This window comes from Microcaecilia unicolor, chromosome 1, assembly GCF_901765095.1.
Source record: "Microcaecilia unicolor chromosome 1, aMicUni1.1, whole genome shotgun sequence".
In the NCBI taxonomy this organism is placed as follows: Eukaryota; Metazoa; Chordata; class Amphibia; order Gymnophiona; family Siphonopidae; genus Microcaecilia; species Microcaecilia unicolor.
The window spans coordinates 647,581,420-647,606,656 of NC_044031.1; the positions used below are offsets into that span (position 1 = coordinate 647,581,420).

General features: G+C 42.9%; 1 protein-coding gene across 1 annotated transcript in view; it reads right to left on the reverse strand.

Moving 5' to 3' along the window:
- Positions 1–375: 375 nt before the first annotated feature.
- UNC93B1 (unc-93 homolog B1, TLR signaling regulator) overlaps positions 376–25,237 on the reverse strand; it is a 91,135-nt gene continuing 66,273 nt past the window's right edge. Inside the window, exons 7-12 of the mRNA XM_030222627.1 lie at positions 18,918–19,011; positions 12,174–12,301; positions 10,763–10,945; positions 2,160–2,433; positions 1,715–1,833; positions 376–1,350 (exon numbers count right to left, since the gene is read on the reverse strand). Coding sequence (XP_030078487.1) covers positions 976–1,350; positions 1,715–1,833; positions 2,160–2,433; positions 10,763–10,945; positions 12,174–12,301; positions 18,918–19,011 — 1,173 coding nt within the window. The 3' untranslated portion in view covers positions 376–975. The remainder of the gene's footprint in view (positions 1,351–1,714; positions 1,834–2,159; positions 2,434–10,762; positions 10,946–12,173; positions 12,302–18,917; positions 19,012–25,237) is intronic.

Consider the following 25,237-nt stretch of genomic DNA (forward strand, 5'->3'; position numbering starts at 1 on the left):
TACTATTGCATTGTAAGTAATACGATTTGTGTTCTGTGACTTTTCTTCTGGAGTAGCTCCCCTCATATTCTCCCCGAGAAAGCAAGAGAGGAGTGGAGCCATCACTGGCACTACTGAGAAAATGAACTGAAGGGAAAAGGTTATCATTAGCTGCAACAGGGATTCACCCCCATCTCTGACAATGCGGGACTGCCTGAGAGCAGTACTACAGATCTACATAGCAGACTGCAAATAACTTGATCACACAGTTGCAAGGTCCCCTCCATAAGCAGTCCACAGCCAGATTAGGTAGTGAACTGGTAGCAGAAGTGGGACTGGAACCCGTTTCTAGGTTTCATAGGCTCCTAATCACAAGAGCACAGTGCCAGCCCGAGATCTGGGTATATACCAGGAGTTTATTTCATGGATATCTCAAACACACACATACCACAATCAAGATACTAGAGCAACATGTTATTTTTACAATATAGGAAGCTGCTTAAAAAACTTCTTGAGAACTCAAGTCCCTTCACCTTCCACTTTTCCCTGCCCTGGAGCTTCTGAAAGGATGGAGTTAAATACTCCCAATCAACAGTTCTTGCTCAGCAGGGACCCGGGACCCACAGTCACTGAGAAGCAGTTCTAGCAATAAGGGCCATGTTTCACGAGTTCAGATTGGCTCCAGAATTTCACTCCAGTAGGGACATCCTTTTTCTTCTCCATTTCTATACTGCTTTATTCCTCCAAAGGGGATGCAAATAGTTTCTATCATTCATCACAAGCCGACATAGTACATCAATATAAAATAATAGAATAATACAAATTCCCTGACTGACCCCCCACCCTCTCTATTGATGTCCTCATACCCATCTTTAGGCATCCTTTGCCGAGAGTGGGGGCAGTGCTCAACTTTCCTTGGGTTTTAGCGGGTTTGATGTTCTTCTGGAGGAGACCAAAATAGGAGGGTGAAGAGTCCTAAGGATCCCTGCACTGAGCTCAAATCTCTTTGCGCCCTGCATTCTCTCCTGCCTCCTCCTCTTCTTCCACTGCCTGCTCATAGTTGTGCTGCTGCTGTTGCCTCTTTTGCCTCTGGCTGCCTTTCTCAGCACCGTTTCTCAGAGCTCTGTTGTCTTTCTCTGCCACCTGCTCATCCTCATCTGATGCGGAGTCATCGCTGCCCTGCATGTCCGATTTCTCAGAGTCTGACTCGTCTGAGTTGTCATCCTCCAGATAGCGGTACCCACGCACCTTATGGCGCGGTTTGGGGATCTTGGGGATGCGGGGGGCAACGCCCTGGGAAATCCTGCGCTCCATCCAGAGGTAGGAGGCAATGGAAACGAGCAGGGCAAACAGCATGATGGACAGCTTCGCCTGCAGGGGGTCACCAGAGAGAAAGAAAGTCAGAGCACACACAGAAACTGCAGAGCTTATGGAAGCAATTACTCTTTCAGGAAATTAATTAGTGGAGGGGTTATTTGTACTAACAGATTTTTCTGAGCATTTCATGCTTGTCTAGAGTACCAGAACGGCAACACGGGACAGAACAGAACAGTTATAGGAAGCAGCTGTGCAAGTGTCTCTCCCATATACACACTGCCCCATTAAGGAGCAGGCAACTCATTACAGACAGGCATGAGGGGAGGGGGCATGAGGAGAAGCGGTCAAAGGAGACATAGTACAGATGCAAGTTGTAAAGAGGAGTATTAAAGGTTATGAGTACAGCTGAGCCTCTGACCTTCATGGGCAGGTTGGACCAAAGGTAGACCACAAAGATGGCCATTGCCTGCCACCAGTGATAAATGGTGAAGACAAAATCCTGCCGCTCCTTGTCTTCATAGAGCATCCCCAGGATAACTGCAGCAGAGGGGAGAGAAAAATTGTAAGAAAGAAAGAAAGAAAGAGTTGGGGTACAGGAAAATGAAGATAGCGGAACAGCACAAGTAGAAGGTGAGGAGAAAGAGGACAGGCCTATTAAATGTCAATCATGCATCACAAGCTTGCAAGAAACCTTCTGTAACATACAATAATTCAGAATTTTAAAAATATTACTCATAACATCCCAGGTCATCAGCCATCTTCTCATCTAAGCAGGTTCAAGCATTATCAGTTAGTTTTTAATTACTCTTTCAGCTCTTGACATCGCTGTAATACAGCAGTTGTGCCAGACTTATCACACTTACTGCTCAGTCCAGATTTGTTTAAAGCACTTCCAAGGCCCCAGAGCACAGTAATCAGGTATACAGTGCCACTCTCTGCCAAGTTTCGTGGTATGGGGGCCCAGCAAAAAAGCGCAATGATGAGGAAGCCATGGATTACCCCTCCAGCCACCAGCGGCACCTGACGGGGCACCTTCAGCATAATCAGGGACAGGCTGGAAAAGATGGATGCTGAGAGACCATAGGTGATGATGATGTATGCCAGATTTTCCAAGCCAATGGAGCAGACCCCGTAGCACTGAGAGAAAGAAAGAAAACTCTGTCAGAATAGGACCTGTACCGGTACAGTGGCTGAACAGCAGAGTTATGCACTGCCATGCAAAGACTTGGGCTTAGTTTCTAGGCCCAGCTTCTATTCCCTGGGCCAGCGAGAACTACAGATGCTGAAGAGGCAGCATTCAACAACTTCAGGAGTGAGTGTGGGATGGAGCCTCAGCTATCGCTCAATGGTGCCACCCACTGGCTATATTTAGAATACATGTGTACCAGGTCCTGGGGGGAGCCATAGCCCATGGAACCTGGCTCCTGATTAAAGACCATCACTTGGCTAGGCTACGTAGAGGTTATAAAACAGGGGAATATACCCCGGGAATTGCCAAAAGTACCACAGCCCAATAGCAGCTGATTTTGATTCATGTGGAAGTCCAAAGGAAAACTGTGGCTCCTTCTCCTCCCCCCCCCCCCCCCCCCAAGAAAAGGGCCTCAGGGTTTATATGTAAGGAGCAATCTAACTAGACCCTTACTCTATAGAAAGGAAACCAGGTGATATGGAGAATCATTACTCAAGGAACTAATGCTGCATGAGAGTCATTACCGGGATCATTTAATTTAATTGAGCTTTTATAAACTGCATCAAAGAATCTGAAAAAACTAGAAAAAAGGCCCGTTTCTGACACAAATGAAACGGGCGCTAGCAAGGTTTTCCTCGGAGTGTGTATGTTTGAGAGAGTGTCTGTGAGAGTGACTGTGTGTGAGAGAGAGAGTGAATGTGCGAGTGTGTGTGTGAGAGTGACTGTGTGTGAGAGAGAGAGTGAATGTGCGAGTGTGTGTGTGTGTGAGAGAGAGAGAGAGTGAGTCTGGGTGCGAGTGTGTCTGTGAGAGAGAGTGAATGTGCGAGTGTGTGTGTGTGTGAGAGAGAGAGAGAGTGAGTCTGGGTGCGAGTGTGTCTGTGAGAGAGAGAGTATGTGTGTGAGAATGAGAGTGTGTGCAAGTGTGTATGTGAGACACAGTGTGAGAGTGTGTTTCACACAGATACAGTGTGTGTGAGAGAGAGAGTATGTGTGTGAGAATGAGAGTGTGTGCAAGTGTGTATGTGAGACACAGTGTGAGAGTGTGTTTCACACAGATACAGTGTGTGTGAGAGAGAGAGTGTGTGTGAGACACAGACTCTCTGTGAGACTGAGTGTATGAGACCAAGAGAGTGTGTGAGTGACTGTGTGACACATAGAGAGTGAATGTGATACAGTGTGAGACATAGTGTGTGTGAGAGAGAGAGAGAGAGAGAGAGAGTGTGTGTGTGTGACAGAGATACCTCCCCCCCCCCTCTCTGGTGTCAGGCCCCCCCTCCCTCTCTCTCTCTGTTGTCTGAGCGTTACTGTGAAGGACACTGAGCTCTGGCTGTGCTTCAAGGAACTGACCTCCAACATTCTGAAGCTGAGAAACCTCGTGTGGTTGGTCACTTCTGCTTGTGACGAACCCGGAAGTACGTGATGTCAATTCAGGAGATGGATACAGACAGCAGGAATGCCTCAGCCATGCAGTCAGCTTCAGAATGTTGGAGGTGCATTTTATTATATAGAATACAGTAACATAATAAAAACAAAACCAAACATGCAATAAAATAAACAATTTCAAAAATATACAATAAAATAATACAAAACACAACAAAACAAGCTCTAGAGGAACTGCCATTGCTCTCAAATCATTAGCTGGTACACAGTAGCAGGACAGAATTAACCCTTTGGTGGGCCCTAGGCAACCAATCATGTTGACACTTCTGTCATAATGTAAGTAATCTGGGTTGCCTCCTGGTGGAGGTTGTGGAGACGAGAACTGTGTCAGAATTTAAGAAAGTGTGGGACAGGCATGTGGGATCCCTTAGGAAAGAAAGAGTTAGTGGTTACTGAGGATGGGCAAACTGGATGGGCCATTCAGCCCTTATCTGCTGTCATGTTTCTATGTTTCTTCTATCAACAAATTTCATCTTATAGTTTGTCAGCAGCAATTGAACAAGAACTGTACAAGAACTGTACCAAAACTGTACTAGTGTCCGCAATGAACTCATTCAAACAAGCAATTGCAACTGGTAACAAAATACTCCTCCTACAATTCAACATGTCCAGCGCCTTTGACATGGTTAATCATAGAATACTATTCCATATACTAGAATACTTCGGAGTAGGAGTTACAGTTCTCAAATGGCTCAAAGGATTCCTGACCACCAGATCATACCAAGTAACAACGAACACGGACATATCACCTCCATGGGTACCTGAATGTGGAGTTCCTCAAGGATCCCCCTCTCACCAACTCTCTTCAACCTAATGATGGATACCTTTGGCCAAACTTCTAGCCAATCAAAACCTTAACCCCTACATATACGCAGACGATGTCGCGATCTACATCCCGTTCAATCATGATCTAAATGAAATCTCCAATGAGATCAACCAAAGCCTCCAAATCATGCACTCCTGGGCAGATGCATTCCAACTAAAACTCAACGCAGAAAAGACACAATGTCTTGTTCTCACCTCACAACACAACACAAACAACTACTCCACCATAACCACACCATACTGCTCACTTCCTGTCTCACAAAATCTGAAAATTCTTGGAGTTACCATTGATCGAAATCTCACCCTTGATGCCCACATGAAAAATACGACGAAAAAGATGTTCCACTCCATGTGGAAACTCAAAACAGTAAAACCCTTCTTCCTGAGATTCATCTTCCGTACCCTTGGTACAGTCAATGGTAATAAGTCATCTGGACTACTGCAACGCACTATACGCTGGCTTTAAAGAACAAACTATCAATAAGCTCCAAACAGCCCAGAATACCGCTGCCAGACTCATATGCAATATTTGGAAAAACTAAATATGAAAGTGCAAAACCCCTAAGAGAGAAGCTTCACTGGCTCCCATTCAAAGAACGCATTGCATTCAAGATCTGCACAATTGTATACAAAATCATTCATACCAACGCCCCAATCTACAAGCTAAACCTCGTAGACCTGCCTCCCAGAAATGCCATAAGATCAGCCCGCAAATTTCTCAACCTGCACTTCCCCAGCTGCAAAGGACTAAAATACAAGCTGATACACTCCACCACCTTCTCTTACATGAGCACACAGTTGTGGAATGCATTACCTACAGCCCTGAAAACTATTGACGAAATAACTAACTTCCGCAAATCTTTTAAGACACATCTCTTCAACAAGGCCTACAAAGAGAACCCATAGCTGTACAAAACTACCTCACCAACCCACCCAGATATTATAGTCCACCACTGCCTAACACCTTCCTTCTCTCTTCCCTTACTTAACCTTTGTACATTACTAATTGTATCTGACATCCTGGAATGACTATGTCATAACAAAACTCTGTAAGCCACATTGAGCCTGGAAATAGGAGGGAAAATGTGGGATACAAATGCAATAAATAAATAAATAAATATGAACAACTCTTATTGTGAGCACGCAGTCTTAAATAATGTCAAAAGAAAACTGTCAGGGAGAGAATGATTACATTGCTCTGCCAGCATGGGAAACCAAACTGCAAATGTGCCCAAAATGACCCATCCCGTCTGCCTAGTGACTCCTGCTGACTCTGCAAAAATATATCACAGCTGCCATCCATAAAGTATGCCCAGTGGTTGAAGTCCTTCCAAATAAATTAGAGCTATTTGAAACAAATGAGTTTACCTTGTTTTTGCTTCAAGACAGGTGCTCTGTCTTATCCCCCCCCCCCCCCCCCCCCCCCACACACACACACACACACTGATATTAAAACCATTTAACCAGCCAGGAACTGGCTAGATAGTTTTAAAGAGTACCAGGATTTGAAATATGCTTATTATTTATTATGTCCACAAAATTATCTACGGCGTAGTTCCAGGATACATGACAGCCCTCATAGATCTACCAACCAGAAACAGAATCGGACCATCATGATCATACCTAAACTTACATTACCCAAATCGCAAAGGACTTAAATACAAAACAACTTACGTATCCAGCTTCTCCTACATAAGCGCACAACTATGGAATGGACTCCCAAAAGCTGTGAAAATAATCCATGACCATCTAGATTTCAGGAAATCACTAAAAACCAACCTCTTCAAAAAGGCTTACCCCACTGATCCAATGTAAATCCCCACACCCAGCAACACAGCATAACCAACGATAGTACTGGACAATATACAATCTTCATTCCCTTCGACCCTCATGATGCCTGACACACACCTACCTCAGTCGACCACAATATAACCTTGTATTTGTTATTAACCAACTGGCGAACGCCTTTACGGTACTATGTAAGCCACATTGAGCCTGCAAATAGGTGGGAAAATGTGGGGTACAAATGTAATAAATAAATAAAAATAAATAAATAAAAATTTTCAGGGTGAATATAAAATTAATGTGAATATCATTTGTATTGGGTCAGCGACATTTGAATCTCAAATGGAGAATTACCTATGGATTAATTCTATGTTGTCAATGAAAGGCAGTACGTTCTGCAAAGAATCCAGTGAACATTATGGAGGCTGGAATAATGTTACTTTATGCTGCTTTTAGTTTGGGTTTATGGATTAGCTACCTAACATTTTGGTTTTCTTCTGTTATTGTGGTAGATCTTCCTTCTCTCTCTCCCCATCCCCCTACTGTGCACACACTTTTGTGGGCTTCATTAAACAATTTTTGATAGATGTTTTTCTTGCTATTTCTGCAAAGGGGCTCTCTGATTACCTATTTACTAAACACATTCTTATCAACTTTTGACAGTTTAGCGCCTCTTATTAAGTAAAAGTAAAATGAGCCAAGGATGACATTGTGTAAATTCACAGTATTACAGAATCAGATGTTGGGTCAGGCATACCCTATATACACTGCATATTCATTGGGGATAATATCCTGAAACTAGTATAAATTCTAAGGGGCCGATTTTTAGACCACGGGAGGGAGCCCTTATGCCTGGAATGGGCTTCCTGAGCCGTTACGTCTAGCTCCATCCCTGGCCGCCTTCAAATCCGGGCTAAAGGCCTACCTGTTTGATGCTGCTTTTGACTCCTAACTTGTCACTTGCTCGTAACCTTTATCTTGTCTTCCTCTCTTCAATAGTCCCTTTCCCTATGTGTCCTTCTGTCTGTCCTCCCCTTATCCTTATTGGTCCTGTCTGTCTGTCCTGATTTAGATTGTAAGCTCTTTTGAGCAGGGACTGTCTTTTTCTTCATGTTCAATTGTGAAGCACTGCGTATGACTGGTAGCACTATAGAAATGATTTATAGTAGTAGTAGTAACTCCCGCGGTCGGTGGTCAGCCTGGATATTCAGTGGTGACTGGCATTGAATATCTATTTTATTTTTAGCTGGTTTAAACTTAACCAGCTAAGTCAATATTCACAGATAGCCAGTTAAGTTTAAACTGGACAAAGATATTTCAGCTATTTACGCGGCCCGATGTGGCAGATTACAATTGCTGAATATTCGGGGATAGTTGGCTATTTTTGTGTGATACAACTGGGTATCTCTGGCTAGGGCTGCAAGGGCATCAAGCTCTGTTCATTCCAGCAGCTGAAAAACGTGGGCACTTTGGCATTCCTTTTTGTCGCCATCAAGTCCAGAAGTCGAGAACCCCATCGGTCCACTATCAGCTGAAGACCCTATCTGGATAGTTCCCATTCTCCCAGGTCCATGGACTGCCTGCTGAGAAAGTCCACCTCCACATTCAAGGATCCAGCGATGTGAGATGCTGCCAAGCAGAGATGATTTTTCTCTGCTCAGCTCATGAGGAAGCCGCCTTCACCTCCACTGGATGGCTACAGGTCCCACCTTGCTTGTTGATATAAGCCACCGTTGTCACATTGTCGAAGAAAACTGGGACCAGAGTCCCTGCCAGAAAGGGAGCAAAGTCGCATAAGGCATTCCACACCGCCCTGAAATCCAAGTAATTTATCAACCAATGAAACTCCTGTTCCATCCAGGTGACCTTGCAAGATGGAACTTGCAAAAACGTCCCCCAACCCAACTTGCTAGCGCCTATTGTCACCACCTCCCATTGTATTATCGGAAAGAGCTCTGAAAAATTACTGGAAGACCAGCATCCAAGAGGTCGTATTTTTATGACACAGGAGACTGAGAAGAGATTCCTGTAATGGCCACATATCAGCCCTTCTCCATGGCACTACCTTCATTGCCACCATCACTGACCTGGGCCTGCCTTGACCGAGGAGAAGACGAGTCTATTGAAGCAGCTTCGACCTCCTGCGCTCCGTGAGGAAGATTCTCTCCTATGCTATGTCAAATAGAATGTCCAGATACTCCAGTGTCTACAAGCACAACATGTCCCAAAACTGTGGCCATTACAAAAATTTTCTTGGTTGCCAGACCGAGTATGCAGTGGTGGTTGTCGCCCAGTAATTTTTCAGAGCTCTTTCCGATAACCCAATGGGAAGTGGTGACAATAGACGCCAGCAAGTTGGGTTGGGGACGTTTTTGCAAGGTCACCTGGACGGAACAGGAGTTTCATTGGTTGATAAATTACCTGGAGTTCAGGGCGGTGTGGAATGCCTTATGCGATCTTCGCTCCCTTTCTGGCAGGGACTCCCAAGCGGTGAATCAGGATCCCGCCCCATGCACCAAGTAGAATTTGCAGCCCTCCAAGCAGTTCCGAGTTAAGCTTTAGTCAGAGTTACACTGTCAGCTGCTCCCCATAAGCTCACAGTCTCCACAAGTCTTACCACAGATGAGAAAGGCTCAGGACTGACACTATCACCCATACTCTCCAGTAAAACTCTTTCCTTCCTTTTCTTCTTTTGTTAAGGTTGTTGTGCTGGAAAAGGAGAGCTCCACAAGAAACAGGAGGTGAAGGGAGGGAAGAAGTGAATATGCAGGGCACCAGAGGCAGGGATCTGAACAGTAGCATAGCTACGGGGGGCCAAGGGGCCTGGGCCCCCTCAAACTGGCTTCGGGGCTCCCGGTTTAGATGGCGGTGGTCCCCAACCCCCGCCAGGTAAGGCATCTGTCCTGTGCTGTTCTTAAATTGCTGGCGCCCTGTCCTGTTTTTCAGTGCCGTGCACGCTTGTTTTAATGAAACTGAGCATGCTCGCAAATGCTCAGTTTCATTAAAATGAGCGTGCACAGTACTGAAAGCAGGACAAGGCACCAGCAATGTAAGACCAGCGCAGGACAAATGCTTTAGCTGGCGGGGGTTGGGGACCCCCACCAGCCAAGGTACCTTCCAGCAGTGGCAGGGAGGCAAAGGTGGTACGTTTCAGCGGCGGGGGGGAGGGGGGGGGGGGAGCAGCGGTGGTACCTTCCAGCAGCGGGGGGGGGGGGCAAGCAGAAGCGGTGTGGGGGGGGTAGAGGTGAAGGCAGGAGGGCGGCAGCAGGGAGGCAGGCCAATATGTATCCCCCCACCTTGGGCTCTGGCCCCCCTCCCATCAAGGTCTGGCTACGCCCCTGGATCTGAAGACCTCCAGATATGACTTTGCAGATTCAAGCCACCCGCAAAGCTCAACTGGGGACCAGCTGACCAAATGAACCAGGAGCAAATCACTCAAAACCATAGGCTAAAAAGTCTGTCCATCAATCCATTGGAGATAGAAAATACCGAGGAGCTGGACTGGATGCCGAGAGAGATATGTCTCAGCTCAGTTTTCAATTATATATCTCCACCTGCTGGTTGATGGACACAACTATCCCACAGGTTCTGGAATAATGGGGAAGCTATGTAATGGAATTAGTGGATAGCCCTGAATAGGTGATTTAATCAGTCAGGAGCTGTTTCTGGCCAGTTAAATTGTGTTGAATATCAACCCCATTATTTTTCACTCTCTTTCATCTTTATTTATTATGTCACTCACAAATCTCTATTACCCAGCAATAAATAGGTTAGTCAAAAGCTTGTCTTTTGCTGTCTGAGCCGCTGTTTCCTAAGGGTCCTAGCGCACAGAGTGTCTCAGTTCCACTTCACCCATCCCAAACATGCCAGTCCTGATACACAAAGAAATGTCTCATGTTAATCAAAGATATACATACCCAATGAAGAAGGAAAATATTGAATATCTAAGTGTAGGAATGACTGATTTTGGGAGTGTAATGTCTATATGGAACCTAATTTTTTAATTATGATAAGCACAGGAAAGAACTCATCCTGTGCTTTCAAATCCATTTTCCCTGTGCAGTAACTGAGTATCATAAACAAACAGTAATTTGAACAGAGCTGAACTGGAAGTCACAGAATGACCACACACATCTTTATACTATGATTATATGAAACAAGAAATTAAATGGTTACTGTTCTACCTACCAAACCCAGGTCAGAGTAAAAGTAGTTTCCATTACTTACCAATGCAAAACCCTTACAAACAAAGAGCACCTCAAAGCCACTGTAGATAAACAATGGGAAGAGATGGCGGAGGCGATAATCCCGCATGTGTTTGAATGGCAGCTGGAAGATGTTACCCCAACCGATACTACGCAGGTCGATCTCCTCAGTGGGGCGATATGCAGAGCCACAAAGTATCAAGATCTGAAAATCAGCAGAGGAAAACAAAATAAGAAAAGCAGCCAATCAGATCAGTCGGTTCCCAACATTTAACGTGTTATTTGTGATTAATATACTAATATGAAGCTGAATGAAGTTGACACAACCTAAATATTGAAATGTTGGTAGTATCAGTTTGAAGGCTTTTTTTCTTACTTATAGTGGAGAAAAAGACCTCAATAGTCATCACATGGCAATAAATCAATAAATATAATCAATGCCAGCGTTTCATTGACTCCGTTATTATCACTGGTTATTTATGACCAGTGATAAGCATGTACATATAACCTCTCGCCAACTGGGAGATAATCATACATGTGACACGCAATGCAAAAAACTGGAGAGCTCCCCTCTCACTGCTAGACTGCTGTCTGCTTCTTAGTATTACTGAGTTAATTAATTAAAATGTATTAAGTTACTAGGGATATTAGACTAATATAAAGAGTCTTAAGATAATATGGTATATTGTGTGATTTATTTAGTGTTTGCTTCTCAGAAAGTAATGAAATGTAATTAAAACTCCCCTCTTGTTATCCTAATTAGAATAACTGATTATAAATTAAGACTACTAATGAAGGGATGTGCTAGGGGTAGGTGGAAGTTGGGGGAGGGTGGGTAGGTATGAACACTGAACTAATACCTGCTGTGTCTGTGTTAATTCTGTAGGCTGTGACAGTTAAGTTTCTCCCTCTATCAGAAAGTTCAAGTTTAAAACTATGGGGGAAAGGGTTTTACACTATAGAAACTAATTAATAAAGTTTGCTTTCCTAAATTTAAACTGTCTATCAATAAACCTACAATTTCTCTTTTATCCCCAATCATTAAATCATCAACGCAGAGAGTAAAATAATGTTCCTTTACCCAGAGAAATGTCTTCTCTTAGAACTTCTCAGAAACTCAAACTCCATCTCCACCCCGTCCCCACAACAGTACAAAATCTCATTCGTACAAAAAGTGAGCAATTGCCTTTTTATTGAAAATGATGATGGAACTATTTCGGTGAAGTCTGAGTTTGCGGGGATGGGGATAGGGACAACTGAATATTTTTAAATGTCAGAACAGCAAAAGAAAAACACAATTTTTTAAGTCCCTGGTGTATTGGAGGAATTATTCTACATATAAAGTCAAATATCTTTACAAGCAAGTTCACATGAGCGCTAAACTCAGTGACAGTATTCCTACTAGAAGCACAGAGAGGAAAGGTAAACCCTACCAGAAGCATGGAGATGAAAGCCACACCCATCATGACGCTCTCCACAATGATCAGGTTCAGACTTCGTGGCAACGTCAGAAGCACCGTCCTGTTGAACCCTGGCAGGATCCCATCAATCATTGAGGTCCCTGGGGAGAGTAAAGATGAAAGAAAAAAAATCACCAACTCCCAGACTGATCAATTATCTGAGAGCAAATCTCATCTATTCCTCCAATCACAGCTTCTCCCAGTACGAGATACTAGAGAGGGAAGGTACAGGAGCACCAGTTGTGGGTGACCTCTCAGCTTTTGCATTCTCAGTCTCCTCCAGCAAGAAGCACTGTAGGAATGGTCCAGAGTGCTGGCTTGGGAAAGGGAGAGGGAGATCAGAGTTCTTGTAGTCCCAGCCTCGTCCAGCAGGAGGAGCTATTGGGAATTATGAAAGAGCTCTTCTTGTTGGGGGAAGCGTGACTCTTGCAGTCCCAGGGTCAAAGATATAAGGGGAATGGGAATGGGACTTGATATACCGTCTTTCTGTAGTTTTTGCAACTACATTCAAAGTGGTTTACATATTATATAAAGGTACTTATTTGTACAGGCAATGGAGGGTTAAGTGACTTGTCCAGAGTCACAAGGAGCTGCAGTGGGAATCAAACCCAGTTCCCCAAGGTCAAAGTCCACTGCACTAACCACTAGGCTACTCCTCCACTCTACACTGGTTCACTTGTTAAAAAATGCACATATTTTAATAAAAAGTTTAACCTCATCTCTTCCTCATAGCCAGAACTGTTTTTTTTTTTTTAATATCCTGTCTAGAACCCTCAGCACGCTTTGATCTTCCCACATTCCCCCCTTCCCAGCTATTGAACATGCTCCACAATTTCCTTTATTCTGCTAAGTGCTTAGATACAGCCTGGTTAGTTAAGGAAATGAAAACAAATTCAGAGTAAGACCAAAAAGGTAAAATGGAAACAATGTATTAAATGCACACTCAAAAGATCATAAAACTCAATGTGGCCATGCTTCAGCTCACGCCTGCTTCAGGAGTATAATTTAAAAAAAAAAAATAGCAAACAGATTTTATGTGGATAATATTGAACAGCACTTTTCTTAAGGGTCATGGATTTGATATACTTCCTTTCTGTGGTTACAACCAAAGCGGTTTAAATGTATTATATGCAGGTACATTTTTGTCCCGTGGGTGTTCTCAGGTGTGTTGATATCCTTGTCTGTGTTGGGTTTTATGATCTTCTAAGTATGAATTTAATAAATTGTTTTAGAGATGCCAAGTACCCAGTTCCAAACTGGAGATTTTGGGCAGTACTGGATTTTTAACCACCAAATCTCTATGCATTATAGGATTTGCAGCACTGATTTCAATGGGCAGGATCAAGCGCAAATCCCACACTGCTTTGAGAATTAAATTCAAAACCAAGACTGGCTAAAAAGTCTCCAGCCTGGAACTGGGTAACTTGGCATTTCTGTTGTTTTCTAATATTCTAGGGGGGGTTCTTTTCTTATAATAATGACCTTTTACCAAAGGCAGGAGCAGAGCTGCCAGGTTTCCCAGTTCCTGGAGGACTAGACCACTCCTGGATTTCAGGCAATCCCATCCTGATAAATTATGGGACCTGTAACACTAATTCCAATAGGTGCAATCAGGGACTACAATTCCCATACTGCTTTAGGATGTAAGTTCAAAATCAGGTCTGGCCTAAAGGTCTCCCACCTGGAAATGGGTATCATGGCAACTCTACAGAAAGTCATTATTTCTTTATTTATATTTAAAAAAAAAAGAAACAGGCCATTCCTCTCCCTGTGCACCCAAGCAACCTCACAACTTTTGGCATCGCCTTTTCTAACTGTTTGACTAGATTACTGTAATGCTGTCCTGTGTGGTACATGTGCCCTTGACATTAGGTATTTGCAAATTATACAGAATATTGCAGTGAAGCTTCTAAATATGGGGTCCTTTCACAAAGATGTGGGAAAAGTGGCCTTAGCGGGCCCTTATGCAGGTCTTTCCTGCACACTAAGGCCATTTCTTCCTGCAGCCGGAAAATGGCCAATGTCCAATTTCTGGCCACGCACTAATGTTGCCATTAAAAAAGATTAGCGCGTGAGCCCTTACTGCCACCTACGCTGTAGGTGTTAAGGGCTCACACGCTAATCAGGTGCTAATATGTTAGTGTGTTGGCAGCTAACTGATTAGAGTGGAAACGCACACTCTCCACCCCCACACACGCCCCCCTACACACACAAAAAAAGAAAATTGTTTTAGTGCATGGTGTGAACACACAGAGTGCAAAATTACTGCGTGACACCTCAGAGCATCCTGCGATAAGCTCTTTCAAACTGCGGTAAGCATGTGGTAGCGCTACCATAGTTGGTAAAAGGATCCCCTATGTTCCATAAATTTGATCATGTGACCCCCTTATTAAAGAATGAACATTGGCTACTCATTTCTTCTAGAATATGGTTTAAAGTGGCATTATTAACTTTTAAGATTTACCCCTCCCCCCTTAACAAAATTATGTGGCAACGCCAACACAGCCCATTCAAAGTGCATGGGCTGTGTTGGCACTACCAAACCAGCAGCCACTAACACAGTTTATAAAAAGAGGGGGGTTATTCAGTCAAGTCATCCTATTTATCCATCTCGCCTGCTAATCCCTTTTTCTCCATCTCGTGCTTTATGGTCATCACATAAAAACGTATTGGTGGTACCGTCTTTTAGACATATATTCTTTGATTTCCACTCACAGCTCCACAGGGTTGCCGAGAGACAAAGCTGGGCCTGGAGCAAGCAATCTTCATGGGCCCGCTGCCACCCCACCACCACCACCGCCGACCCTACCTTCACTGCCCCCGCTGCTGCTACCCACCACCCCTTCTCGCAGCAGTGAACGAGAGAGTGCGCTCTGCCGGCTACAGGTCCTTCTTCCTACAATGTCCCGCCTCCTGTGAAGCAACTTCTTGTTTCTGCATAGGCAGAACGCGACAGGAAGAAGGACCTGAGGTTGGCAGAGCAGTCTTTTGATCACTGGTGCCAGGCCCAGGGAATCTTGCCCCTCCCTCTTGGCGGCCTGCAGCTCCAACATTCTTCACCAAAGAATTATGACATGAATCTTCTTTCAATAAATTTAAGAGAAGTTGAAAAACATTTATTTTCAATCTGTTTTGGACAAAGTGGGTTAGTTGAATGATCATCTTTTTTCCTTTTGCAGATATATTCTGCATCTGGGATGGTGGATGGGACACACTAACCTCCCTGTTCACTAAGCTGAACTAGCGGCTGGCGGTGCACTAATGCCGACAATTCGAATGGGCTGTGTTGGCTTTGCCGCGTGGCTTAGTAAACGGGGGGGGGGGGGGGTAATTCTATTATTTTAAAGTCTTTCTTAGTATTTTCTTTTTTATTGAATTTCATAACTTTTATTATATTTCCTGTTTTTAGTTATTTCTTATTTTAAACTTTGTAAACCACTAAGATAGTAATGATGGGTGGTATATCAAATTTTTAATAAACTGTAAACAGGATGGAGTTGGCCCAGAGAACGGCTACTAAAATGGTAAGTGGTCTTCATCATAAATTATATGAGACAGTCTTAAATATCTCAATATGTATACTTTGGAGGAAATGTGAGAGAGGGGAGATATGACAGAGACATTGAAATGGCACAAAGGAAAGGAGATGCAAGTCTTCCACAAACAAGCCAAAAGCGGCAAAGTATACAGGGATGGAAGAAAACCAAGTCCAAAAGACCAGTCCTGAAACCACAGTGGTAAGAGCACCAAAATTACAGTTTATTGGGACCCTACACGGTCCGTGTTTCGGCTATAAAGCCTTCTTCAGGGGTCAACAAATTGACGTGTATAGATTTTGCATCTGAACCTCTGAACGTTTGTTTACTCTCACACCGTGGATTGTGGACTGTACCGCGTAGCTCATTGCTCCTCATGGTTTCAGAGACATTTAAATACCTTTGTGGTATAAATGCACAGGAGGCGAGTCACTTTCAATAGAAAGCAAGTTCTGGAATGAGGGGATCTAGGATAAAGGTGAAATGGGTAGATGTGTATCACTTGTTTACTTTTTCCAAAAATACTAGGACTATAGGGGGGCATGCAATCAAGCTATTAAGTAATAAATTTAAAACAAATAGGAGAAAATATTTCTTTACTCAATGTGTAATTAAACTCTGGAATTCGTTACCAGAGAATGTGGTAAAAAGAGTTAGCTTAGCAGGGTTTAACAAAGGTTTGGATAACTTCCTAAAAGAAAAGTCCATAAGCCATTATTAAGATGGACTTGGGGAACATTCACTGCTTAATTTCTAGCATAAAAAGCAAAAAATCTATTTTACTTTTGGGATCTTGTCAGGTACATGCAGTGCGATTTTTCTAGCGAAAAATGTGCCGGTACTCAAATGCCAGGCTGAGGGACCCACCCCACAAGAGCCAGGCCCCCTGCAACCAGTCCTAGAATCTATGACAAGGCAGAATTGGTGTGTAGAGCCTGAGTTCCTTCATTAAAACTTAGGGACCATGGGTCAATTTTAGCAGACAAAGGAGATCAGCAATTAACATAAGCATGAGTGGTATTGAGGCTGTATCAGAGAGCTACCAGCAGACAGACCCCGTCACACACACTGCAGTCAAGACGAATTAAAATAAATACTTCTTTACAGAAAGATTGGTGGATGTATGGAATGATCTCCTGATGGAGGTGATGGAGAAGAAGACTGTGTCTGAATTCAAGACAGCTTGGGACAAGAAAATGGGATCTCTAAGGGAGGGGAAGGGATAGTTGATGGCATGGATGGGCAGACTGAATACGCCACATGGTCTTTATCTGCCATCATTTTCTCTGTTTCTGTGTAACGACTGATTGGCTATGTGAACTGGTACTTCTGTCAGTGGTATGTGTAGCTGCAGGACTGTGTGGGAGATTTTGGAGAAGGCTGGAGGTTATGTGATGGTGGATAGGGCAGGTGTGGGGTGAGGGAATATGCATGGTGGTATGTGAGGGTATCTTATGAGGATACAGAGTGGAAAGTGTCAGCGTGTTTTGGGTCTAGGAAATGTGTGTGTGTGGTTGGGGGGTGGGGTTGTGAATGCATCAGGTAAGTGCAGGATGTTTCACAGGGTTCTCATTCCTATTCCCCTCTGTTCTTACCCCAATTTTCTTTTCCCCTTGTACTCTCCCCTGTTCCTCCTCCTTCCCCAACTCCCTTCCTCTTGCCCATCATGAATGCCATTCTCCTCCCTCCTTTCACTGTTCTTACATTATTTTGCCAGCTCTTCTTATTCAGGGCAGCTGTCGTGTCTCCTCTTCTTGGGCCACAGGGTTTGGTATCCTTGCAGCACACTCAACAGGTCTTCATGGCACTCCAGGCCGTGGGGCTCGTGATTCCTACTACTACTACTACTACTTATCATTTCTATAGCGCTACAAGGCATACGCAGTGCTGTACACCACACACATGCAACACATTCAGCAGAACTTCGCTATGACCCAGGCTTTGGCTTCCTGGGTCAGGGGCTTGGGATCCCCACAGCAGATCTTCGCGTAGCCCAGGCTTTTCTTCATGTGTCACGGGACTTTGCATCACTACAGCATAGTCAGCACAGGTTTGCTGCCATCTGGACTTCTGTTTCCTGTGCCACGGAGCTTGGGATCCCTGAGGTACACATAGAAGAACTTCGCAGCAGCTGGCATTCTTTCTCCTGTACCACTTCCTACTTTACATCAGGGGTTCTCAACCCAGTCCTCGGGACACACCTAGCCAGTCAGGTTTTCAGGATATCCACTATAAATATGCATGAGATAAATTTGCATGCACTATCTCCATCCTATGCAAATCTAGCTCATGCATATTCATTCTGGGTATCCTGAAAACCTGACTGCCTAGGTGTGTCCTGAGGTCTGGGTTGAGAACCCCTGGTAAACTTTACACATCGTTGTTTGCACATGTGCAAGCAAATATATCCATATGGACAGAAGGACACACAGAAACGTGGACAGAACCTCCCTAAGAGGCACTATCGCTCCAGTGAAATGATCCTGAAAAGTAAAGATAGCATTTTAAAGGTATACACCAGAATAGGAGTTCTCAACCCAATCCTTGAGACATACCTAACCAGTCAGATTTTCAGGATATCCACAATAAATATACATGAGATAAATTTGCATGTATTACCTTCACTGTATGCAAATTTTCTTCATGCATATTCATTGTGAGTATCAGGACTAGGTTGAGAACCCCTGAAACAGAACAACTTAATTTAGCAGTCTCTGTACATGATAGAGGTATATAAAATATTGAGTGGAGTGGAACAGGTGGATGTGAAGCGTCTGTTCACGCTTTCCAAAAATACTAGGACTAGGGGGCATGCGATGAAACTACAGTGTAGTACATTTAAAACAAATAGGAGAACATTTTTCTTCACCCAACGTGTAATTAAACTCTGGAATTCGTTACCGGAGAATGTGGTGAAGGCGGTTAGCTTAGCAGAGTTTAAAAAGGGGTTAGACAGTTTCCTAAAGGACAAGTCCATAAACCACTACTAAATGGACTTGGGAAAAATCCACAATTCCAGGAATAACATGTATAGAATGTTTGTACGTTTGGGAAGCTTGCCAGGTGCCCTTGGCCTGGATTGGCTGCTGTCATGGACAGAATGCTGGGCTCGATGGACCGTTGGTCTTTTCCCATGAAAGCACTGTATTAATGAGGGCAAGAAATTTTATCTGTAGCTTACCACAATCCCTGACGTTGGAGAGAGTGTGATTCAGAGGGAAGAGATAATGATGCAAGAAAAACACCATGGGCATCTCCGCAATGACAAAGCTTAACTGTAAAACAATGAAAATAAGTCATTTTTGACAAATGCACACCTGTTTGTCTCTGTAACGTGCGAAGCACAGAGTCTCATTATGGAATATTGCACACTATAGCATAACCACAATAATGCCTAGATAGGGACCACTGGTGAAATATTCTAATTCTAATGTTGTATTACCACGTGGTATTCAAAATATTCTGCTTCCAACAACTGCTGCTGTTGTAAATCACACTTGTTTATTCTTACTTTTATTAAGAGGACCTCAAATCTTCCCGGCTTGGCTGTTCTATTCAGAACTCTTTTGCATGATATTTTCTTACATGCGCTCAAGCTGTTTTCTGAAAGTATTTATTATCACCGGTCCTGTATTTGCTATCAAATTCTTTCAGAGGTCAGGATTCTAAATCACTGAAAAAAACTCCCACTCAGAGAAAAACCAGTGATTCCTGCCCTCTGAAACACAGCTTCCCCTTGTATCAAGCAGAATATTTACTGCAACTGATTCTGTCGTACATTTACATTTAAATAGGGTTAAATGCAGTGCTCAATCTCACAGCTTTTCGTTTGTAGGATCTCTATTCTCCCCAAACATAAACAGTCTGTACTTAGCTTCAGGGTTTTCCATGAACCGCCAGCTACAAGCTGTTCCGGGACAGAAGGAATTAGAAAACATCACAATGGGAAAGAGGAAAGCAGCAGTGAAATGCAGCTTGTAGCTGGCGGTTCACGGAACAGCTTGTAGCTGGCGGTTCACGGAAAACCCTGAAGCTAAGTACAGACTGTTTATGTTTGGGGAGAATAGACACCACGTGGTAATACAACATTAGAATTACACTATAGCATAAGTAGAGGAGTGTGGTAACCGTGTTAGTCCACTCTTAAGGTTATCAATAGAAATCAAACAAAATAAAACATGGAAAAGAAAATAAGATGATACCTTTTTTATTGGACATAACTTAATACATTTCTTGATTAGCTTTCGAAGGTTGCCCTTCTTCCTCAGATCGGAAATAAGCAAATGTGCTAGCTGAAGGATGCTATATTGGAGAAACAGGCCAGATGCTTAAGACAAGATTCAATTTACATAGACATCATATGAACAATACTGGTGCCAGCAGGGTTCCCACACCTGTTGGGCAACATTTTACAGGACCAGGACACTCTACCAGTGACTTCACAGTGAGAATCCTGAAAGGTAACTTTAAAACCATACAAGAACGTAAGACCTTTGAAGTCAGAATGATTGAATATTTTAACACCCAACAGAAAGGACTTAACAAGGACCTGGGGTTCCTAGCCCATTATAAACCATAAAGCTGTATGTCTCTGTTGATCACCCTCCCCTCACCTATCCACACCCATCCTGTTAGAATATCAATGATATGCTTTGATGTCCCCATGCATACTTCCTACCCACCCCCCTCCTCCCACCCTGTCAGACTGTCATAGTAATGCTTGAATGTTTTCACTTATATACACTGTCAGCTAGCACATTTGCTTATTTCCGATCTGATGAAGAAGGGCAACCTTCGAAAGCTAATCAAGAAATGTATTAAGTTATGTCCAATAAAAAAGGTATCTTATTTTCTTTTCCATGTTTTATTTTGTTTGATTTCTATTGATAAACTATAGCATAAGCAATTTTAAAATCATTACATCTGCAACTGAAATAAAAATATCAAAGTAAAATATCTGATATAGTTTTATTTATTTATTAGGATTTATTTACTGCCTTTTTGAAGAAATTCACTCAAGGCGGTGTATGGTAAGAATAAATCAAACATAAGCAATAGACAATTACAGCAGTAAAAATATTCAAACAACAACACAAAGTATGGCATAGAATACTACTTACAATGTCAACCTAGTACATAATAAAACATTTTAATAGACAGTGTAGGGTATAAGCAAAGATGGAACATATAGATAGGTAAGAGAGTAACAGGAGTTAGAGAATAAGGTGACTAATTTAAGCAAAGTTGCACATGAGATGATTAAATGTTATTTCAGCTAGGGTAGGAGTAGATAAACATGTCCTGCAGCATTAGGTGCAGCCTGTGTCACTCCTTGTATGTGCCTGTGTGTGAGACTAAGAAGTTAGTTACTTCTTCAGTTAAAGGCCTGGTTGAAGAGCCAAATTTTCACCTGCTTCCTGAAGTAGAGATAATCTTGTGTTAAGTGAAGCCTTTCATCAGTGCATTCCAGAGTGTGGGGCCTACTCCAGAGAAGGCTCGCTTACGGGTATCACATCATGTAATGTCTGTTGGAGATGGTGTGGTTAGGGATACTCCTTGGAAGTGTATAGAGGGTTATCCTGTCCTTCAAGTACTCGGGGCCATTTCCTTTAAGGGTCTTGAAGATCAGACATAGAGTTTTATATTTAGCCCTGTATTGTACTGGTAGCCAGTGAAGTTTTTGCAAAAACATCAAAGTAAAATATCTGATACAGTTTTCCTTTCATATTTCCTTCTCTAATTTTCCTCAAAGATCACCATATAAGGCAGGGTGTGACCCAAATTTAAGCATTTGATCTGCAACTTACAATGCAATAAAATCTAAAAAATTCAAAAAGTGAGCACAACATGTCAGACCTGCATCTATGTATATGTTACCCATTTTAAATGTACCACTCATTTCATGAACTATTTTAGAAGGTTAGACTGCAGCTTATTCAGTTACCCCTGGCTCTGTATAAGGTCAGAGTGCGTACACAGCAAGGAATTGTACAACAGAATGCCTGAACACCCCGATCAACGTGAGCTCTCACCTAGCAATGCTGTGAGTCTAGCCCAGGGGTAGACAACCACGGTCCTCCAGGGCCATAACTCAGTCGGGTTTTCAGGATTTCCCCAGTTATACTTTTTATTAATTCTGTATACTTTGTACCAATCAATATTTCACAACGTAAAATTACAACAGCCTACATTCATACCACTCATACTTTCACATGCATACCATCTCCTACATGGAGACTGCTGACTAATACAACTTATTAGCTATCTACCCCCCCCCCCCCCCCCCACACACACACACACACACACAAACCTCATATAAATGATAGTCCACATACTTCTGCCCAAAACAAGGGCAACTCCACCAGTCAATTATGTCCGCATAGTTAACATGTAACCGAGCAGCGTAACTCAAATGGTCCACTCGTAACCAGGTTTAAACCAATCCAGGATCCAAGTTCACAAACTGCTGTTCCTTAATTACATCTGCCCGCTGGTGTCATTCCACCGTGTTTGTGGTTCAGGGCTTGATGATAGAATCACAACCACCAACTTTAAGCCAATCTCCACGTAATCCTCAGGCCACAATCCATCTGCTGTAAATCACCCCACACTCAGCAGTCTCCACGTAGGAGATGGTATGCATGTGAAAGTATGAGTGGTATGAATGTAGGCTGTTGTAATTTTACGTTGTGAAATATTGATTGGTACAAAGTATACAGAATTAATAAAAAGTCCAAGTATAACTGTGTAATTGTTGATATTTGTAATATTTAGTACAGTTATTGAGTATTTAGTTAACCCAGTGGATGCATATTCACTAGGGAAATCCTGAAAATCAGACTGGGTTGTGGCCTTCAAGGACCGAGATTGAGAAGATAATGGCTAGAGCAGGGGTGGGCAGACACAATCACCCTCAAGGACATTAGAGACTGGTGGCACCTAAAAGACCAGTCAGGTTTTCAGGATATTCACAATGAATATGAATCAGATGCATTTGCATACAATGTAGGCAGCAGTTGTTCCAAGCTGGCTCTCTCCCAAGGTTAAATCCCGTCCAGCCTTCTCCAGAGGATTGCTGCCAGTGTGACAGCTGAGTTGTTTTCTTCCAGTGAAATAAGCCTGAAGATAAATCCAGAATAAAACAATATCCTATGGTTAGGTAAGGACACTCTCGCCCCACCAACTCTATTGCCCAAGCTAGCAGGCTCCACGATTACCAAAAAACAAGCAATAAAGATTCGAGGGGTCTGGACAGACTCTCACCGTACCACGTCCACCCAAAAAAAAGAAGGTAGTAGTATGCAAATGCTTCTATAAGCTGAAACTTCTCCAACACATTAAAACAACTTCTCAAAACATTTTCAGATTGTGGTTCAAGCGATAGTAATATCAGTCCTCGACTACTGTAATATAATGTACGCAGGCCTCCCAGACAAGTCACTAAGGAAATTACACATTATTCAAAATGCTGCAGCCAAACTAATTGGAGGAGGCCAATGGATTGATCATGCCACCCCATTTCCTGTGCAAACTACACTGGCTCCCCTACAAGGCCAGGGTTCAATTCAAACTACTCACTCTTGTCTTTAAATGCCTTTACGGAATAGCACCACACTACCTACAAACATTCATACAAATATACCAACCCAAAAGAGTGCTCAGATCCTTAACAGACATCAGACCGGCACCTCCAAACAACCAAATCTGCCGCCTGAAAAGAACCACCAATATGAATTTCATTGGCAAAGGTGCAGAAGTACAAAACTCATTACCAATAATAATTAGACGGACCCCAAATTATGTGAGCTTTAGTAGAAAATTGAAAACCTGGCTTTTCAACAAATACTATGGACCACAAAAGACCTCAATCTAATAACCACTCAACTGCCTGCATACTCCAAGGAACTACAAAAGAGGAAGCAACACGCTCCAAGGAGCCACTAAGGAAGTTGATCAAAGATGGAGAAAATCTCAGCAAAACTGAGTCGTAATCATTTCATCAATCTGTTCTCCCTTTTTTAGATACTAGGTGACACTTAGACCTGACACACAGACAAATGTAACAAAGCTAATGAATGTTAATGTAATGCAATTCTCAGTTTCATTGTACAAGCTTTTCTCAATCTGGATTTGTTCTACACCTTACATAAGTACATAAGTATTGCCATACTGGGAAAGACCAAAGTGGCCAATTCAGGTCACAAATACCCGGCAAGATCCCAAAAATGTACAAAACATTTTATACTGCTTATCCTAGAAATAGTAGATTTTCCCCAAGTCCATTTAACAATGGTCTATGGACTTTTCATTTAGGAAGCCATCCAAACATTTTAAAATTCCGCTAAGCTAACCGCCTTTACCACATTCTCTGGCAACAAATTCCAGAGTTTAATTACACGTTGAGCGAAGAAAGATTTTCTCCGATTCGTTTAAAATTTACTACATTAAAAAACGTCGACTTGGGGGCGGACCAAGATGGCGGCGGTAACAACTGCTCGCATTCGTGACTACTCCAATGCTGCTTAAGGTTTTTCGATTCCTCTTAGTTTTTCCTAAAACTTACTTGAAAAAATTTTATCCGTCGTTATGCCTCATACTAAGAGGAAGGGAACCGTTAGGACGGGAGCCCAGCCGTCACTGACATCAACGCCCGACCAGCAGACAATGGAACGGTTCCTAATGCGACAATCCACTCTATTTACGTCTGGAGGTCCCGCTGACTTATCGGCGCAGAGAGACGCTGAGAACCAGGGAATAGACACTTCGCTGTCTCCTCCGACGCACTTCCCGCCTTTGCAGCCGGCAGTACTCGACTTCGAAGGTGAAGCTACGACCCCGGAAGTCGGAGAAGAAGCCTCACTGCTGGGCCAACAAGTCGGATTATCTGCCGGAATTCCCCTAACAACGGAATTGAAGGGCAATGTGACCCTGCAAGAGAGGCCAATAACAACAAGAGCCCCACCATCTGCGAAGGTAACGCTGGAGGCGATTTGGGAAGTCCTCCAGCGTTTGGACAATACTATGAAGACTTCAACAGGCAAGATTGACAAACTTTCTGAAAATTTTCAAAGTTTAAATGTTGCATTTGCAGATATGAAAAATGATTTGAATGAAAAGATAAACCTTTTGAATGTGGATTCTATTAAAATGAAGGAAATTACCTCAAAATTGATACAGGACAACACACAGATACATCATAGACTTGAATACTTTGAAAATTACAATCGGAGATTAAATCTCCGATTGATAAATTTTCCTCGAACATCTGTGTATTCGCCTTTAGATATATTTAAAAGGTATCTGACTGAAAATTTAAAGTTTGCCTCTACTGATATACCACCTCTGAATAAAATTTATTATCTTCCAATAAAAAAAACAAATGGAGATTTACAGGAATCTTTGAATCCACAAGGAGACCTTAATGTTTCAGAATTGTTGGAAACTTCATTGACTACTATAACTGATAGACAAACATTGCTGGTATCGTTTGTATTCCAACAA